The sequence below is a fragment of the Lissotriton helveticus genome, chromosome 8 (assembly GCF_964261635.1).
Source record: "Lissotriton helveticus chromosome 8, aLisHel1.1, whole genome shotgun sequence".
NCBI classification, from domain to species: Eukaryota; Metazoa; Chordata; class Amphibia; order Caudata; family Salamandridae; genus Lissotriton; species Lissotriton helveticus.
Window position 1 is genome coordinate 184,973,061 of NC_136069.1, and position 18,610 is coordinate 184,991,670.

Genomic DNA, 18,610 nt, shown 5'->3' on the forward strand with positions numbered 1-18,610 from the left:
TCGTCTAAGGAACAGCGCCGAAAATGTGCCGGCTCGACCTCACAAGAGGCCGCCGCCTGCGTAGAGGACCGAGAGGGACTCGGAAAAGCGCCCCAGGCCCGGCTTCTACCCGCAGCACCGCCAGGGCTAGGGAGGAAAGCCGTTGGTGCAGCAAAGGCGTCGGCCTGGCCTCTGGCGAGGCAACCGCCTGCCCAGAGGACCGAGGGGGACTCTGGGTCGAGCCCTGAGTCCCGGCGATCTCCTGCGACGCCACAGGGAGCCCCATAGGGATTTGCGGCGAGACAGGGACGCCGTAGGTCGAAGAGGGAAACCCCTCAGGGCCGCACCTCGATGACACCACAACCCCACAAACTGAAGCCGAACTCGTCTGAGCCGGGGTCGAAACCGCTGGCGACTCCGCGGAAGGCCCCACCCAAGGCAAGGGATCCGAGGACGTCTCAAGTGGAGGGGAGGTGCCGAAGAAGCCTGCAGAGCCGAAGCATAGACTTTCATTTGGGCCCTAGTCGCCCTGATGCCAGGAAACTGGCAGGTTGGTTGGCGAGGGTGCACGTCCAGAGGAGAAACCGCGCCCTCTGCCGAACGAGGACAAGGCCTTGGAGGCAAGCTGCAGGACCTACCAGCGGGCGAGCGACACCCTTGGGGCCGTGGCGAAGGGCGATGCCACAGTCGGAAACTGCGGCTCCTGAGGTAGGGGACAGAAGCTGGGACGAGACCGACCTGGACAAGCAGGCCGACAGCAATTTCATCCAGCGCTCCCGCCAGGACTTCGGTCTGAGGTGCTGACAAGCGTCGCAGTCCAAAGAGTCATGGTGCTCGCCCAAACACCACATACAGATAGGGTGAGGGTCTGTTGCCGACATCTGACGTGCACAAGAAGTACACGTCTTGAAGCCCAAGGCATTTGGACGCTGTTCCTAAACGCAAAGCGTGAAAAGAAGACTTGAAAACAGGTCAGGACATGATCCGGATCCGCGTTGCACGCAGAATAGAGAAAAACTGACGTCAGCGCGCCAGGGTGGGGTTTATGTGACCTTGCTGATGTCACGTCTGAGGACGACGTCAGGGCGGAGTCACGTGGTACCGCCCCCGGGCGTGCAGAGATGCTGTGGCAAAGAAAGTTTTCCGGATCCAGTCTCACGCCTGGGGATAATTCTAAGTTAAGGAATCTGCGGCTAGTAGTCTCTATCAGATATTTCCTGTTGGAGAATGACCAGATGATCCTCCGACACGCGATGATACTGACGTGGCATGGATGGAGGGGTAGTCTTGAAGAGGAGGGTGTAGCCCCTCCGGACTATCTGCAAAACCCACCTGTCCGACGTGATGATGCACCAGTGGGGGAGGTGATGGCAAATCCTGCCGCCCACTGGCGTTTGGTGGCCCTGAAAGGTCAGACTAGGAGGGTTTGACGGCTGCTGAAGTAGGGGGCTGTGGTGGATTGGGGGGGGGGGGAGGGAAAGGCCTGAGTGGACCCTTCAGGCTTCAAATGCGGAGCCGCGGGAGGGGCACCAACCGCACCCTATGTTGCATCGGCCGACGGACGGGGAGAAGTCGAAGAGCGACGATGCTTCTTCGACTTCTTCTTGTTCCTCGACTTACCTGACCGCAAGTGCGAAGACTTGGATGAATAATGATGGTGGTGGCTCCGCGACCTGTTCCTCGACCTCCCACGCGACCAGGACCTCAAACGGCGCAGAGCCGACTGCCGGGCCTCGAGAAGCTTTCGGGGCCGCTCCCACAAAGACTTCGGATTCATGGTCTGGCAGTCGGAGCACGACTTGGGGTTGTGCGGATCCGTTACCGACATCAGTCGGTTACAGGAACCGCAAGCCTTAAAGCCGGGCGCACCAGGAGTCGAAGACTCAGCAAAACGATGTCGACAAAAGTTGAGAAAAAGTCAGTCAAAAAGTGAATGGAGGCACCGCTCTCTCCAGATCTCCGCTGGCTGGCGCGGAAAAAGAAAGAACTGACGTCAGCGTGCGAGGGCGGCGTCTCAGTAGCTACTGCAAAGTCATCCTGGCAACCACGATGCCAACGACGAACGTGGAACTGACCGACGCCACCTTTCGACACGCAGGGGTACTGCTGACGAAAAACTTTCCGGATCCAGTCTGACACCTGGGGGTAATTCTAAGGTAAGGAATCTATAACAAACTGCTTCTTTCAGATTCTTTGTTTCATTTATTGTTTCTCTGTAGACCCGCATGGCAACAGGTGTCCGACCTAGGCTGGGGGCTCTGCCATCCTCTAAGAATGTGTGACACACCTGTCGCGAGAAAGTGTCAATCACAGTCGCTGAATGTCACTCATAATTTCACTGAAATTATGAAAATGTCACTCAGAAACTGTCACACAGAAACTATTTGAAACCTTGGCAGTTATGGGATTCGTCGAAGGAGAAAGTCGGAGAAGTTGTCAGGTATGACTTCAGCATGTTGACAGTGAACTCCAAAGATGACAGGAGGTTCGCCATAGCGGCTGGAGACTTCCTGTGGCGGACCTGCTTTCAACAGCCATTTGTCGAGGTAGAGGAAGACTGGCACTCCTGACCTCCACAGGTGTGCTGCCATCACCGCCATTACTTTTGTGAACACGCGAGGGATACTGGATAGACCAAAGGCGAGCACAGAAAACTGGTAATGATCGTATCTCACCACAAACCCCAGGTAGTGCCAATGGGTCTGAAAGACGGTTATATGATAGTAGGCATTCTGAATGTCCAACGCAACCATCCGGACTCCATGACTGAGGGCAGACACGACTTGGTCAGCGTGCAGGTCTAAAATAGAACAGAGTCCTACATCTTTCTTCGGCACTAGAAAGTGGGAAGAATAACAGCATCCTGTCATGTCTGGACTGATGCCTCTGTGTGATCTGGAGCTGTATGTCCCCTGCTGGCAGAGAAAAGCTACTTTGACTTTTACAAATTCAGCACTGCGAATGGAGGAGATTACAGAGATGAGGAATGAACAGGTAGAAGTATCCATCAGAACACAATAGCATCAATGATACTACTCTGGCCCAAGACATAGCCTCATCCCTAGAAGGCATTACCCCAGACAAAAAAGTTCATAGTTTTGTGACCAAAATATAGAGACAAGACTCATGAACACAGCAGCCTGAAGAAAACTAAAAATGGATAAGATTTAAAAATCAGCACAATGGTAATAACAGACCTTCATCGGAGAAAATAAGAATATTTTAGATGAACAATATATATGGTAAAAAATTATTCCCTACATAAGCCTAGCTAAACCGAGGGCAGGAGGAAATAGTTAAAACACATTTTGAAACCAAGTCCTCCTTTATGAAAATAGAGAGCTAGCAATAAAAAGTGATAATGTGAGGTACATCACAACTGCCCATGACCGGGTTCAAGTTCAAGTTCAAGTTCAGGAATTTGTAAAGCGCACTACTCACCCAGAGGGTCTCAAGGCGCTTGGGGAGGGGGTTCATTATTTATCGAATAGCCATGTTTTAAGTTCTTTTCTGAAGGAGATGTGGTTCTGTGTAAGGCAGAGGTGAGTGGGGAGTGAGTTCCAGGTCTTGGCTGCCAAGTAGGAGAGGGATCTACCTCCCATGGTGGATCTTTGGATACGCGGAACTACGGCGAGGCCTTGATTGGAGGATCTTAGTTGGCGGGTAGGTGTATAGAAGGATAGTCGAGTGTTGAGGCATTCGGGTCCTAGTTTGTAGAGGGCCTTGTGTGCGTGGGTGAGGAGACGGAATGTTATTCTCTTGTTGACGGGAAGCCAGTAGAGGTCTTTCAGGTGGCCGGTAATGTGATCTTGGCGAGGGATGTCCAAAATGAGTCTCGCTGATGCGTTTTGGATGCGTTGGAGTTTTTTCTGTAATTTGGATGTAATTCCGGCGTAGAGGGTGTTTCCGTAGTCTAGTCGACTCGTAATCAGTGCGTGGGTGACAGTCTTTCTTGTCTCGGTGGGGATCCAACGGAAGATTTTTTTGAGCATGCGTAGGATGTTGAAGCATGAAGATGAAACGGCGTTGGCTTGTCTGGTCATCGAGAGGGAGGAGTCTAGGATGAAGCCCAGGTTACGTGCGTGGTCTGTGGGTATGGGTGCTGGGCCCAGATCCGAACGCCACCATGAGTCGTCCCAGGCAGAGGGGGATGATCCTAGGATGAGCACTTCGGTTTTGTCTGAGTTAAGTTTTAGGCGGCTGTTTTTCATCCATATGGCTACTTCTTTCATGCCTTCGTGAAGATTGGTTTTGGCGGTGTTGGGGTCTTTGGTGAGGGAAAGGATCAGCTGGGTGTCGTCAGCGTAGGAGATGATGTTAAGGTTGTGTTGACGTGCGATGGAAGCGAGTGGACTCATGTAAACGTTGAAGAGGGTGGGACTGAGTGATGATCCTTGTGGTACACCACAGATGACTTCGGTGGCCTCTGATTTGAATGGGGGAAGTTGGACTCTCTGAGTTCTCCCAGCTAGGAACGAGATGATCCATTCCAAGGCTTTTCCTTTTATGCCGATGTTGTTGAGGCGTTGTATGAGGGTGCTGTGACAGACCGTGTCGAAGACGGCGGAGAGGTCGAGTAGAATGAGGGCCACTGTTTCTCCGTTATCCAGTAGTGTTCGGATGTCGTCTGTTGCTGCGATGAGGGCTGTTTCGGTGCTGTGTTTGGCTCGAAAGCCGGACTGTGAGGGATCGAGGGAGTTGTTGGATTCGAGGAAGGCAGCGAGTTGGCTATTGACGGCTTTCTCAATGACTTTGGCCGGGAATGGGAGGAGGGATATGGGGCGGTAGTTTTTAAGTTCAGAGGGGTCTGCTGTGGGTTTCTTCAGGAGGGCGCTGACTTGGGCATGTTTCCAACTTTCTGGGAAGGTAGCAGAGTTGAAGGAGCAGTTGATGACCTCACGGAGATGGGGTGCGATGATGGAGTCTGCTGTGTTGTAGATGTGGTGGGGACATGGGTCGGTTGGCGAGCCAGAGTGGATGGAATTCATTAGGCGGATGGGGTCTTCAGTGGTGATTGGGTTCCAGGCGTTGAGGTTGTTAGAGGGCGGTTTAGGTTCTGGGGGGGTGGAGAGGATTGCTCGTTGGAGCTATTTTCGAAGCTGTTATGTATGTCGGCAATTTTGTTGTAGAAGAAGGAGGATAACGAGTCGCAGAGGTCTTGGGAGGGAGTGATGTCGTTTGAGGCTGCGGTGGGGTTGGTGAATTCTTTGACGATGTTGAATAGTTCCTTGCTGTTATGGGCGTTGTTGTCGAGTCGGTTCTTGAATGCTGATTTCTTGGTGGATCGAATCAGCTGGTGGTGTTTGCGGGTGGCTGCCTTGAAGGTGGTCATGTTGTCGGTGGTTGGGTTTTTTCTCCATGTTTTCTCGAGAGTACGGCATAGCTTCTTGGATTTCTTAAGGTCATCGTTGAACCAGGGGGCCTTTTTGCTGTCTTGTTTGGTGTGATGGTTTTTCAAGGGTGCTAATTCGTCAGCGCTGTGAGTGATCCATTGTTTGAATTTGATGGCAGCTTGGTTTGGGCCCGAAGAGAGGGCGGGTGGGTTTTGCTTGAGCGATGTGAGGAGTTGGTCGTTGGTGATTTTGTTCCATCTTCTTTGGGGGATAGGTGGTGGGGGGTTGTGGGTCGAGGTGGTTTTGTAGCTGAAGTGAACACAACAGTGGTCCGTCCAATGGAGAGCTGTGGTGTGATCGAAGGAGATGTGTTTGCTGGAGGTGAAGATTGGGTCGAGCGTATGTCCGGCTACATGGGTGGGGGTGTCAACAAGTTGTTTGAGGCCGAGATTGGCCAGGTTGTCAAGAAGGGTGGTGGTGTTGCTATCGTTTTTCTTTTCCAGGTGGAAGTTGAGGTCTCCTAGTAGAATGTAGTTCTCGGAGGCGAGGGCATGTGGACTGATGAAGTCAGTGATGTCTTCGCTGAATTGTTTACGGGTTCCTGGAGGCCTGTAGATGAGGGTGCCTCTGAGTGTGGTCCTAGGGTTGGTGTGGATCTGGAAGTGGAGGTGTTCGGCGGTTGTAAGGTTATCGTTGGAGTTGGTCGTGATTTTGATGGTGTTCTTATGGACGATGGCGATGCCTCCTCCTGTTTGGACGGTGCGGTCTTTTCGGATGATCTTGTAATTGTCCGGGATGGCAATGGCGATGTCGGGTGTTGATGATGCGTTCATCCATGTTTCAGTAAGGAAGGCGACGTCCGGTGATGTAGTGTCGAGTAGATCCCAGAGTTCAGTGGCGTGTCTGTGGACCGAGCGGGTGTTCAGCAGGATGCACTTCAGGTGGTTAGAGTCGGAGCTGTGTTTGGGGTTAGTGGATGTGGTATGGGTCTTGATGCTGGTAAATTTGCAGGAGCGGCAGGCGAAGGGACCGTGGATACGTCCAGGGGCAGCTACGTAGCATTGTGGTGTGTGTCCGGGGTTAAGGGCGTGGAGAGTGGCGGCGTTATACGTAAAGCGAGTGGGGTGGGTATGGCGAGGACCAGGGGGTCTGGCACTGGGCGCGGTCCAGGCGCAGACGGGCGTACCTTTGGCGCGCAAGGGGCGCGACCGCTGCGCGATAATGCATCTGTCATATGCGGATAGTGGAGGGGAGGGGCAAGGGAGGGGCAGCTGGGAGGCGGGGTGGAGAGCCGTGGAGGGGAGGCCAAACAACAACAACAATCAAGCTAAAATGGCAGTCAGCCAAAGGCGATGCAGGGTTGGGACACAAAGATGGTGAAACGCTTAAATAATGATAATACAGTCAGGAGGCACACAGTGACAATAAAGGCAGCGTGGGTTACAAGAGCGTTGCAGCACGCTATGGGCGACTCGCAGTGATATGCTAATTCGTAATATGAAACACAGCAGGTTTAAAGGCGATATAACGCGATCTGGCGTACAATGCTGAATATAATGTCATTATTGCATCTGAAATGCACGCGGTGGGCTATTGATAACGATACCAATCTGGAGTCAGGTCAGGGAGGCAGCGTGATGAGGAAGCGACCGTGTCTGAGGGAGTCACAAAGTCACGGGTAACACAAAGCATTCCATACTCCATGTAACAAATTTGCCATCTTTTTTGAAGATCAGGTGCAAAAAGATAGATAATGACTCTCAAAACTGTCACGTACAAAAATTCAAAGTACACTGCTCATATTTTAGAGTAGCAACCGATCAGAAATGCTAATCACCAATGCCAAAACCACATCATCCTTACACTTTCTTGAACCTATTCTCTTGACACTGCTTTAAGCAGTAAATTCTTCAGTTATGCCCTTCTGGATGACTCTCCATTTCATAATGCTCAGCCCCAGACTATTTAAAAATGATCATATTGCTGCCAAGTAGTGCAAAACAGGAGTGGATGCAGACTATCGAAATAATTTCAATTGAATCTACTCTCCTCATCCTAGGAAAAGTAGTAGAAAGTTGTGTAGATTCAGCTCAATATGTTCAAAAGTGAAAAAGGACTCTTTTACATACTGCAAATGGGTTTCAGACCAGCACAGAAATGTCGATTTTAAAAATAGCTGATGATACAGTAGAGATTCTAGATAAAGACAACTCAGGCCTACTGATCTTTCTGGGTCTGCTGGCAACATTTGACACTGTAAATCACTTTTAGGTGCAACAAAGTCTTAATGACAGAAATAGGTTTAGAGGAGCAGAATTCTGTCCTTCTCATCTTCCCCCGAGAATCAGTGTTAGCATGTGAAACCATGGCCATCTTCCACTCTCCAACTCCAGAGGGCTCAAATACGGTGTTCTACAAGTGTCCAGGCTCTCTCACACCCTTTTCAACCTCTATATGGTACCACCTACCTTGGAGAGGATAATGAGCTGTACACGAAAATGTGAGACATTGAATTCGTAGCCAAAGTTCTAGCAGGTATCCAGTTATTTCTGATCTCTTCTGTAAACAACTAAGTCCCAGTCCATGCTAGGCTGAACACATGTTCTCTATTGAACAACTACCCTTTCATGGTCGATATTACCAACTTTTCTGACTTAATCTTAGAGCCAAATGTAAAACTGCAAGCATACATCAGCTCCTTGGCAAAAAGAGTACACCATCAGCAAAGGCTCAACCAAGACTCTAAACACTTCAAAGAAAATTACTTCAAGCAACTAGTGCATTTTCTGGTACAATAAGGGCAAGACTACAAAAACGTACTACTGGTAGGCATTTCTAAAATATGCATAGCCCCTCTCAGTGCAGCATTACAAACCATACCTCCTTATATGAAAACTATATCCGCTTATGATTCATTAAAAGAAAAAAAAATCTAGCATCTGAACTGTGTGCATAACAACAGAATGCAGGACACTATTGTGCAACACCTGATTTTTCTTTACTAGGATTGAATAATTCCCATTTTAGTATATCAAGCTGCGAAGTTGCATATGTGTTTGTCGTTCTTTATTTTTTATGTTCGTATTTGTATCTCACATAATACACAGATTATTTCTGCTGCTCACTATTATTGACCAATATTTTGCTTCATTATGTGATATTGTGCTTTTCTTATATGCGTCTCATTTGCAAAAAAAGTACCACACAACAACATAAATGATACAGAGAACAGTAGAAGCCAACATTACAACATCAAGGATCTTACCCATCGTAGTGTGGAAATATAGCATTTAGTTGAGAAATGAGCTTATCATATGGATTCTTCTGGTTCTTCTTTGCAATGCCAGCATTTACTACCTGGGATGCCAATGGCTGAATATCAGACATAGATCTGCTTCCACCTAGGTCTGGATTATTCACATTTGGTTGAAAAGACTGGTTGACAGCTTCTTGCTTAGATGAGGGACGTCCACCAGAAACATTATCCAAAAGGTTTGAGTTTGTAGATGTTCCTGTATTGCTTCCCTTCTGTGGCACAGAACCTTGACTGATATGACTTGAATATTCAGGAAACAAAGAATTATGTAGCTGAGATGCAGCAGAATATGTAAGGACAGCTGGATAATCAATTACGGTGTTGGACTGCATTATCTGTAATGAAAATAAACCTAAATTAGTGAAATTATCACAGAAATTACAATGTTCATCGTGTTTTGCCATAATACTCTAAAGATCACCTACAGTGCGCACTAAAGTTAGCCTTTTCTAATCCTTGCTTTCCCACTCATAGGCTAAGCAAAAAATGCTACTTACCTGCAATAACGATCTTTGAAGTTTCAGGATCCAGTCAGATGCCTGGGGATTGTTCTACAGGTGGGGAATCTGCAGGTCGATAAAGTATCCACCAGAAGCACAAGTTACTTAACTTCGGTAACTATATATCTAAGAAATAGTAGTTAGTGTTAGATTCCTTACCTTAGAATATCCCCAGGTGTCAGACTGGATCCGGAAATGTTGCAAAGTCATCCTGTGCCCTGGGCACCCCCCAACTTTTTGCTGACTGGAACTGGTGGTAACTGACGGACTGACGCTGGGCTCTGTTTAACCAGGCCCAAGGCCAGTGCCAAGCTAAAAGGAACACATTAGAATACAGTTAAGACACCCAACATACACAAGGGTACACTATGGTATGGTGGGGTACTCCTGTAATTGGCATGACCTAACCCATAAGCCCCTAGTATGTAGTAGGGCAGGGGATTGAAACTACCTAGAAGTCTCCAGTATCCTGGGGCATGGAAGTTTAGAGGCCAGCAGATACTCTGCACCAGCATTTGTGCAGTGCTGAAGCCTGAGGTCAGTTTAAAAGCAGCACTGGTTGCCAGGAAAGCTTTTAAAGCACAAGTTACTTAGCTTCGGTAACGATGTATCTATAAGAAACAGTAGTTAGTGTTAGATTCCTTACCTTAGAATATCCCCAGGCGTCAGACTGGATCCGGAAAGTTTTGCGTAGCAGTACCCTTGCACGTCGGTAGGTGTCGTCTGCGGCTCAGCAGCTGTCGTCGTCGGCGCCGGGATGACGTCGTCGTAGTACTTAGGCGCCGCCTCGTGCGCTGACGTCAGTTCTTATACACAGCTTTTCCACGCCAGAAACGCAGAGCCATGATAAAAACCGACACTGGTGCCATGAAACTAGGGCCCTGAAAAGGGATGTCCTTAACCCTAGATATCGGTTCGCAGAACGGGGAGGATGGGTGGGGCGGTAAGGAATCTAACACTAACTACTGTTTCTTACAGATATATCGTTACCGAAGGTAAGTAACTTGTGCATCTGAAAGAAACAGGTTAGTGTTAGATTCCTTACCTTAGAATAGATACCCCAGCAATACCAACCCCGGCGGTGGGTCTGCGAACCAATGATCACACCAGAAAGTCCGGGAGAACGGAACAGCCGAAAAAGCCATCTCTCTGGACTTGGCTGTCCAGGCAGTAATGTCTAGCAAACGTGTACAGCGAGGCCCATGTAGCTGCCTGACAGATGTCCTGCAAGGGGACTCTCCGACCCAGGGCAGTAGTAGCTGCCGTGGCCCAAGCGGAGTGGGCTCGCAGCCTCACAGTACGCTCCTCCTTAGCCAGAGAATACCAGGCCTTAATGCACAAAACGACCCATTGAGAAATGGTTTGTTTGTGCACCGCCTGTCCCTTCTTAGCGCCCACGTAACCAACAAAGAGCTGGTCGTCCACCCGGAACTGGCGTGTCTGGTCCAAATAGAATGAGAGCGCACTTTTTGGGTCCAGACGGTGGAGCCTCTTCCTCTTTTGAGGGATGCGGAGGCGGAAAGAAGGTGGGCAGGAAAGAGGGACGTGTTTTTAAGTCAACTTTGTCCGGATGGACGGAAAGGAAGGGAGGCTTAGAAGAAAGAGCCTGGAGCTCGCTCACCCTCCTGGCAGAGGTGATGGCAACCAGGAATGCAGTCTTAAGAGTAAGAAGACGGAGAGGACAATTGTGAAGTGGCTCAAAGGGAGCGCACATAAAATAAGTCAGAACTAGGTTCAAGTCCCACTGAGGCATCACAAAAGGAACAGGAGAAAACATGTGCGAGATGCTGTGAGAAGGTGGCCTGGTATATGATGGTCACTATTCTAGTGAACACCTTGCACCAGTCCAAACAACCCTTATGGTGATGGTTGTAAGTCAACCTTATAGAGCAGCTATCCTAGTGGTAGCGTGGACAGAACAGTCTTAGGCTAAAAGACTCTTGAGGGCATGTAAAGCCAGCTGTTTTACCATATGTAACCCCTTGAATATCAAATGAAAGGACACCACACAGGATATATATAAAATTAGATGTATTTATTTACTAACACACTCCTCTGAACTCTTTATGAGATCAGAGACCAAAGCACATAACAAGTTACTTAATCAGGATACGTTAAGTTGCACAATTTACAGTTAGGCCCTAGAGGCGAAGCAAACCATATATTAAGAAAGTGGTAAAAGTACTACGTCACGAGAAAAGGAAAGGCCTAGGGAATCGCTGGGGCTACACTATCTGAACCTTAGTTTAGAAGTAGGAGGTCCACAGGCGGCGCATGCAGTGTCTTTAAACAGACGCGAGAGTAAATGTAAAGTCAATGGGAACTTAGAAGTTAGATAAAGAACGATTTAGGACACGTCCAGTTTAGCTAGGAGGAAACAACTAAAAACCTAGACACTTGGATAGTCAATACCCTTAGGAGCACGGAGTACTCGCGTTACCTCACCCACAGGAAGCGGGTGCATAGGTGTGAAGATGTGTCGGGTTTCGCCATTGAAGCCTATGGAGCCTTTGAAGAAAGATGCTGCAGGCGACCAGGAGGAAGATGTCCGGGTGGATCCAAGGGTGGATCGAGGATGAAGAGGACCTGAAAGCAGAGGGGACAGAGTCTGGGTCACTAGCCAGTGACCGGGTGGAACCAGGATGGAACCAGACGACGTCGAGAAGCAATCAGGTGCTGTCTTGAAGCTTGTCTCTTCAGCCACGCGGACCAGGAGGTGTCGAGGACGACCAGGTGCTGGAGGCGAGCTGTCCCACGAAGGTTCTCGCAGATGGAGGGGTCGACTTCCGGATTGGAGTCAACAAGCCTTGGCAAAGGCAACCCACGGAGGATTCAAAGAAGGCTTCTGGTGCAGACCAGCAAGGTCTGAGGTGCCTCAACTTTGCAGGGAGGCAAGGGCCAGTCTGGAGCAACCAGAACAGCGAGTTGGTTCAAAAGGATTGTCGTCACAGAGGCTACTAGCCAACGGGCCAGCAACCGGACAACGCGTTGAGCAGAACACAAGCAGAAAGGCCCAACGCAGAACTCGTGGAGTGTGGAGGACTGATCTTCGGTGCAGTTGGAGCTCGGATTCAGGGCTTCTCAATCCCCAGTGCACAGCTTCGAGGATACCTCAGGAGCTGCACAGTTAGCAAGTTGCAGGCTTTTCAAGATGTCCAGTCCCACGTGTCTCGTCACCTCCATGGATTTCAGCTATGCTGCAAGCGTGAAGAGAGGGTCAGAGAGGTCTGGAAGTCTGGGTCTTGTCAGGCTCTGTGCTCGGGTCCTGGCGGGAGCATCGACAAAGCAAGCCGTTGATTTGCTCTATGGTACCTGATTTCCCAGGGTGGTCACTCCTTGGCCCCAAGGGAGATTCTTCAGTCTTCAGCTTCAGCAGAACGTCGAAGGTCCAGAGTTTCGTGTCAAGTTTCGGTTCAGGATTAAATTAAAGTCTCAGGGCTCAGCTCCTACCTTTATACAATTAAAAGGGGCTGGATTACTTTCTAGGTCCCTCCTATGGGTGGGACCAGGAAGGGGGTGGTTACACCCCCTTTCCTTTGTCCAGTTGCGCGCCGGTTGGAACTGGGGTATTCATGGAGCAAGTAGTGTGCCCCAGGCAGTGTCTCATTCTATTTAGCCCTCCCTGTCCCAATACACAAAGTCCTGTCTGGGGAGGTGCTCGCACCTCTCCAGGCAGGAAACCTATTGTCCAAACCTCTGTGACTGGAAGGACTCCCAGCAGCAGGAGGTCGGACTTGTGTCTGTGGCAGCAGCGTCCATTTTGTGACGCTTGGGCTCTGGTTAACTTTAACCGGGATAGTCAGCAAGAACATGTCTTCTCCCTGTAGAAGGGTAGAATGCTACCCCCGTCGCCAGAATTGCAAAGCGTACGACACCTTACACGACATGTTTGGATAAAGCCAAACCAAAGTTAGCATTTAACCGCGAGGTTCATAATGCACTGAAGAGTATATGGTATGGCAATATCATAGAACAGCTATAAGGACATGGTTCCAAAAGCTGCAGACAGGCTCAGCTCATGCAAGAGCACCATCTCACACATAACCAAGCACTCTGCCTCCAGGATTGTTAAGGCCTGCCATAGGAGTGACTTATAGGTTACTATGTGTCTATATATAAGTAGGTATAGGAATACTATACCTAAGCAAGGGGTGATTACACGACCTTGCCCCAGCTGAGTGATCTGCCAGTTGTGTCAGTTTGAGTGGCCAGCCAGGGGTGGCATAATACATGCTGCAGCCCCTGGTAGGCCTTGGTTACACCTATGCCCTGAGTACCTAGGGTACACTTCTACAGGGGCTGACAAGGTGAACCAATTCCCAATAGTGGATGTACCTAGAGTACATGGTGTGAATTTAGAGAGAGTGCATCTGGGCTGTGGGTCTGATTAGTAGGCCCAGCCCAGGACCACAGCCCAGCCTAAGTCGAAAACCAGTGAAGCAAAAGCAAAAAGTGTGGGTGACCATAGGAAGCAGACCCTACTCTCCTACAGATGCCTTTCAATAATCTATTTAAAACAGGGGACTTGAAATGAGAAGACTGAACAGGAAGCCTTAAGAAGGCTGAAATGGCAGAGAGGTAGCTTTTGACAGTGCCCAGAGCAGAGCCCTGCTGGGCAAGAGAAAGAAGAAAGAGGAGAACCTCAGAAAAAGGGGAAGAAAGGGGATCCACAGCCTTTGCTGTGCACCATGCCACAAATCTGTTCCACCTGCAGGCATATACCGTTTTCGTGGAGGGACGCCTGGCTGCCAGAATGACATTACAGACTTCAGGAGGCAAGTCAAATGGCCTCAACTGCCGCCGCTCAATCTCCACGCATGGAGGTGGAGGCTGGACAGGTTCGGATGGAGGACCGTCCCCTAATGCTGCGACAGAAGGTCCTTCTGAAGAGGCAGACGAATCGGGGTATCGAATGACATGCTGAGTAGCTCGGGATACCAGTACCTTCGAGCCCAGTCCGGAGCCACAAGGATGACTTGGGCCCGGTCGCGCCTGATCTTCTTCAGCACTCTGTGCATAAGTAGTATAGACGGAAAGACGTATAATAGACCGCAACGCCACTCGCGATGAAAAGCGTCGCTGAGCGAGCGCTGCCTTGGATATTCCAACGCGCAGAACTGATGACACTGCGCGTTCTCTTCTGTGGCAAATAGATCTAACCAAGGCTCTCCCCACTGCTGAAAGACCTTGCGCCACGTCCGAGTTCAGACGCCATTCGTGATCCATCCATCAAGCACCAACGGCTGAGTTCGTCAGCCATGGCGTTCAGGGAACCTGCCAGGTGTTGAACCACCTGGATGAGGCCCTGGTGTTCGAGCCATTGCCAGAGGCGCAGAGCCTGCTGGCAGAGCGTCCACGACCCCACCCTGCCCTGTTTGCTGCAGTACCATATGGCTGTGGTGTTGTCCGTGAACACCTACACCACACTTCCCCGGGCAGAGGGAAGGAATGCTTTCAGTGCAAGCCGGATCGCCCGCAGCTCCAGAAGGTTGATGTGGAGCCGGGACTCCGCCGGAGACCAGAGGCCTCTGATCTCCGCCTCTCCCATGTGGCCCCACCCAGCCCAGGAGGGGCGCATCCGTCACAAATATGTGCTCCGGTTGGGGCAGGGAGAGGGATCTGCCGCTGACCCAATCGCGGTCCGTGAGCCACCACTGCAACTGCCTCGCAGTGCCCTCCGAGATCAGAACGTGGTCGGACAGGTTGCCCTGATGCTGGGCCCACTAAAACTTCAGGTCCCACTGCAGAGCCCGCATCCGCCACCTGGCGTGATGCACCAGAAGGATGCAGGAGGACATCAGCCCCAGAAGCCGCAGAGTCAACCTGACCGAGAACCGGGATAAAGGCTGAAAGATCGGAATCAGAGCCTGAATATCCTGAACCCGCTGTTCGGGAGGATAAACCCGAAACTGCGCCGAATCCATAACCGCTCCGATGAAGAGGAGCATTTGAGAGGGACACAGGTGTGACTTCGGCACATTGATGGAAAACCCGAGCAAGTGCAGGAGGTCGGCCGTAGTCTGGAGGTGGCTGACGACTGTCTGGGGCGAGCCCGCCTTTAACAACCAGTCGTAGAGATAGGGGAAGACTGACACCCCTAATCTGCGCAGATGAGCTGCGATCACCGCCAACACTTTCGTGAACACCCACGGGGGGCTGGTAAGGCCAAAGGGGAGCACGGTGAATTGAAAGTGCTCGTGGCCCACCGTGAACCGCAGGTAACGCCGGTGGGCCGGCAGGACGGGGATGTGGAAAAAAGCGTCCTGCAAGTCCAACGCTACCATCCAGTCTTCTGGGTCCAGGGCAGCCAAGACCTGAGCCAAAGTCAGCATCTTTAAGCTCTCCTTCCGGAGGAAGCCGTTGATGTTCAGCAGGTCCAAGATAGGGCATAGGCCCCCTTTGCCCTTCTTGGGGACCAGAAAGTAGTGGGAATAGCAACCAAGACCTACTTCTGGCCCAGGAACGCGCTCGATGGCCACCTTGGCCAAGAGGGCCGATACTTCCTCATGCAGAAGTTGCAAGTGATCCCCGACACGCGGTGGTACTGCGGTGGCATGGCTGGAGGGGTCGCCTCGAAGGGGAGGGAGTACCCCTTCGGATGATTTGCAGCACCCACCTGTCCGATGTGATGTTGCGCCAGTGGAGGAGGTGATGGCGGACCCTGCCCCCCACTGGCGTCAAATGGGCCTGAAAGCTCGTACTAGGAAGGCTTTGAGGCAGATGCTGCGGGGGTGGATGTCGACTGGCCTCGCCGTTGTCCCCTGGCACCGCCACGGCGGTTACCATGTCCGCCGCCGTGCTAGATGTTGGACTGCGGCCTCTGGCTTGCAGGATGTGAAGGGGCGCCCCTTCCTTGGCCACGAAAGGAGCGAAAGGCAGACTGCTTCTGACGCTGGCCCGACTGGCCCAAGGACTTGGCCGTAGCCCTGGAGTCCATGAAGCGTTCAAGCGCATGATCTGCCTTGCCATTAACCCCTTCGACGCTGATGACGAGCTGGGCTCGTCATGAGGTAGCCTCCTCGCACGCTCATGACGAGCCCAGCTCGTCACGTAAAGTGCGCTTTTGAAAAAGTCAGCGTACGAGCGGAATTCCGCCCGCACGCATGCGGTTAAAGAGGTGGCTGCCATCGAACGGCATGTCCATAAGGGTGTTCTGTACATCTGCCGAGAAGTTGGCGGACCTCAGCCAGGCGTGGCGGCGAACCGTCACCGTCGTTGACATCGCCCTGCCCAGCGAGTCCTTGGTATCCAGTCCACATTGTATGGAGTACTACGTTACGTCTCTTCCCTACGCAAGGGCTTGCGGGAGCTTCACCCGGGCCCCCTCCTGGCACTCCGGCAGCACGGATGCAACCGTATCCCACAGAGAGTGGGTGTAACGGCCCAAAAGGCAAGCGGTGTTGACTGACCGCAACCCAAACTGAGGGAGGAGAACAGTTTCTTGCCAAACTGTTCATACCTTTTGGACTCACGATCTGGAGGTGCAGTCGGGAATGCGGACAGGGAAGCAGAGGCCTGGATAACCAGGCTCTTGGGGGTGGGGTAGGTGGACAGAAAACAAGCGTTGCCCGGAGCTGGGCGGTGGCACCTGGCGACGTTCCTATCTACAGAGGAGACTGTAGCGGGCCTGGACCAGGTGCCCAACAGGACGTCCGTGAGAGTCTTATTAAACGTCAGTAGAGGCTCCGAAGAGCTTACCTGCAGTTTAAGGACCTCAGTGATGATGTTAGACCTCACAGTCACGTTGGGGAGCTCAAGAGCCAAGGACTTGTCCGCCCTCGTCAGCACCACACTATAAGCAGCCCCTGTAGGAGAGTGGGGTCTGCAATCCCATGGCCACCCCAGATTTTTGCTTTTTGCTTCACTGGTTTACGACTTTCCCTGGCTGTGGGCCTGCTAATCAGACCCACAGCCTAGCTGTTCTCTCTCTAAATTGACAAGCATGTACCTTAGGTGCATTTACCAATTGGTACTGGGCCACCTTATCAGTCCCTGTACAGTATACCTTAGGTATCCAGGGCATAGGTGTACCCAGGGCCTACCAGGGGCTGCAGCATGTATTATGCCACTCCTGGCTGGCCATCCAAATCTGACAACTGGCTGCACGACATTTGGGGCAAGGTGGTGTAGTCACCCTTTGCTTTAGATATAGTATTCCTATATCTAACCCTAAAATGGACACATATATTCCTATCAGTCACTCCTATGGCAGGCCTTATCAATCCTGAAGGCAGAGTGCTTGGAATTATGTGAGATGGTGCTCTGGCATGAGCTGAGCCCGTTTGCAGCTTGCGGAACCAAGTCCTTATAGCTGTTCCATGATAACGTTATACCATATACTCTTAAGTGCATTATGCACCTCGCGGTCAAATACTAACTTTGGCATAGCATCAAAACATGTCGAGTAAGGTGTCATACGAATTGGAATACTAACCCCTCGCCAATTCTGGCGACGTGGTTAGCATTCCACCCTTCTAGAGGGGCACGACATGTATGTAACTGTGAACCCCTGTTAAAGTTAACTCAAGCCTCAGCATCACAAAATGGATGCTGCCACCACAGACACAAGTCTGACCTCCTGCTGCTGGGAGTCCTTCCAGCAAGGGAGGCCTGGACAAAGGGTTTCCTGTCAGGGGCGGTGCCAGCACCATCCCAGACAGGATTTTGTGTATCCCAGGTAGGCAGGGCTGAGAGGAAGGTGACTGCAAGTGGCACCCCGGTGATCACTGTGCATATGCCGGCTCAAACCAGTTCCAGGGGCACACCAGCCCCTGAGCTGGGGAGAAACCGGACAAAGGAGAGGGGTGTAACCACCCCCCTCCTGGTCCCACCCATGGGCAGGACCTAGTCGCGTGCCAGCCCCTTTTTTTAGAATAAAGGTAGGAGCGGGCACCCTTCCCAAATTGGATCATCTTGAAACTTGAACTACTTTCCACGAAAGGAACTCTTGTCATTCTCTGAAGACTCTCCCTTGTGGCTAAGGAGTAGCCACCCTGCACCAGCAGGCACCATCTAAGCGCTTGCGGTTTGCTGCACGTCCATCCTCCGGATCAAGACTGCCCAGCTCGACGAGACCCGGATTCCCCGCCATCTCTGACCTCTACCTGCATCATCAGCCCAGCTGAGATTCGTGGGTGCAACGAGACCCGTGGGACCGGCTATCTTCAAGACCTGCACGACGCTTAACCAGCACGACCGCCGAGGGACCCTCGAGTGAGTGCACTGGGGTTTGAGAAGCCCCAACCCTAAGCAGCTCCAGGACCGAAGTCCAGCCCCCCAGCATCCACGAGATCTGCGTGGGGCCCTTCTGATCCTTTGCTGCTTGACACGTTGTCCGGTCACTTGCCCGTTGGCTAGTGGCCCTCCTGACGATGTACCACGACGTTTTCACCGCTGGTCTAGGTCCTCTAGACTGGCCCTTGCTCCTTGTCCAACAAGAAGTGCCCTGGACCCTCCTGGTCCACTCCAGACGCCATTTTGAC

General features: G+C 51.4%; 1 protein-coding gene across 5 annotated transcripts in view; it reads right to left on the reverse strand.

Annotated features, from left to right (window-relative positions):
* TTC3 (tetratricopeptide repeat domain 3) overlaps positions 1–18,610 on the reverse strand; it is a 1,911,479-nt gene that overhangs the window by 249,521 nt on the left and 1,643,348 nt on the right. For all 5 annotated transcript variants that reach the window (XM_078656864.1, XM_078656865.1, XM_078656863.1 and 2 more), the window contains one exon: positions 8,578–8,963. In XM_078656864.1, the coding sequence (XP_078512990.1) occupies positions 8,578–8,963 (386 nt within the window). The remainder of the gene's footprint in view (positions 1–8,577; positions 8,964–18,610) is intronic.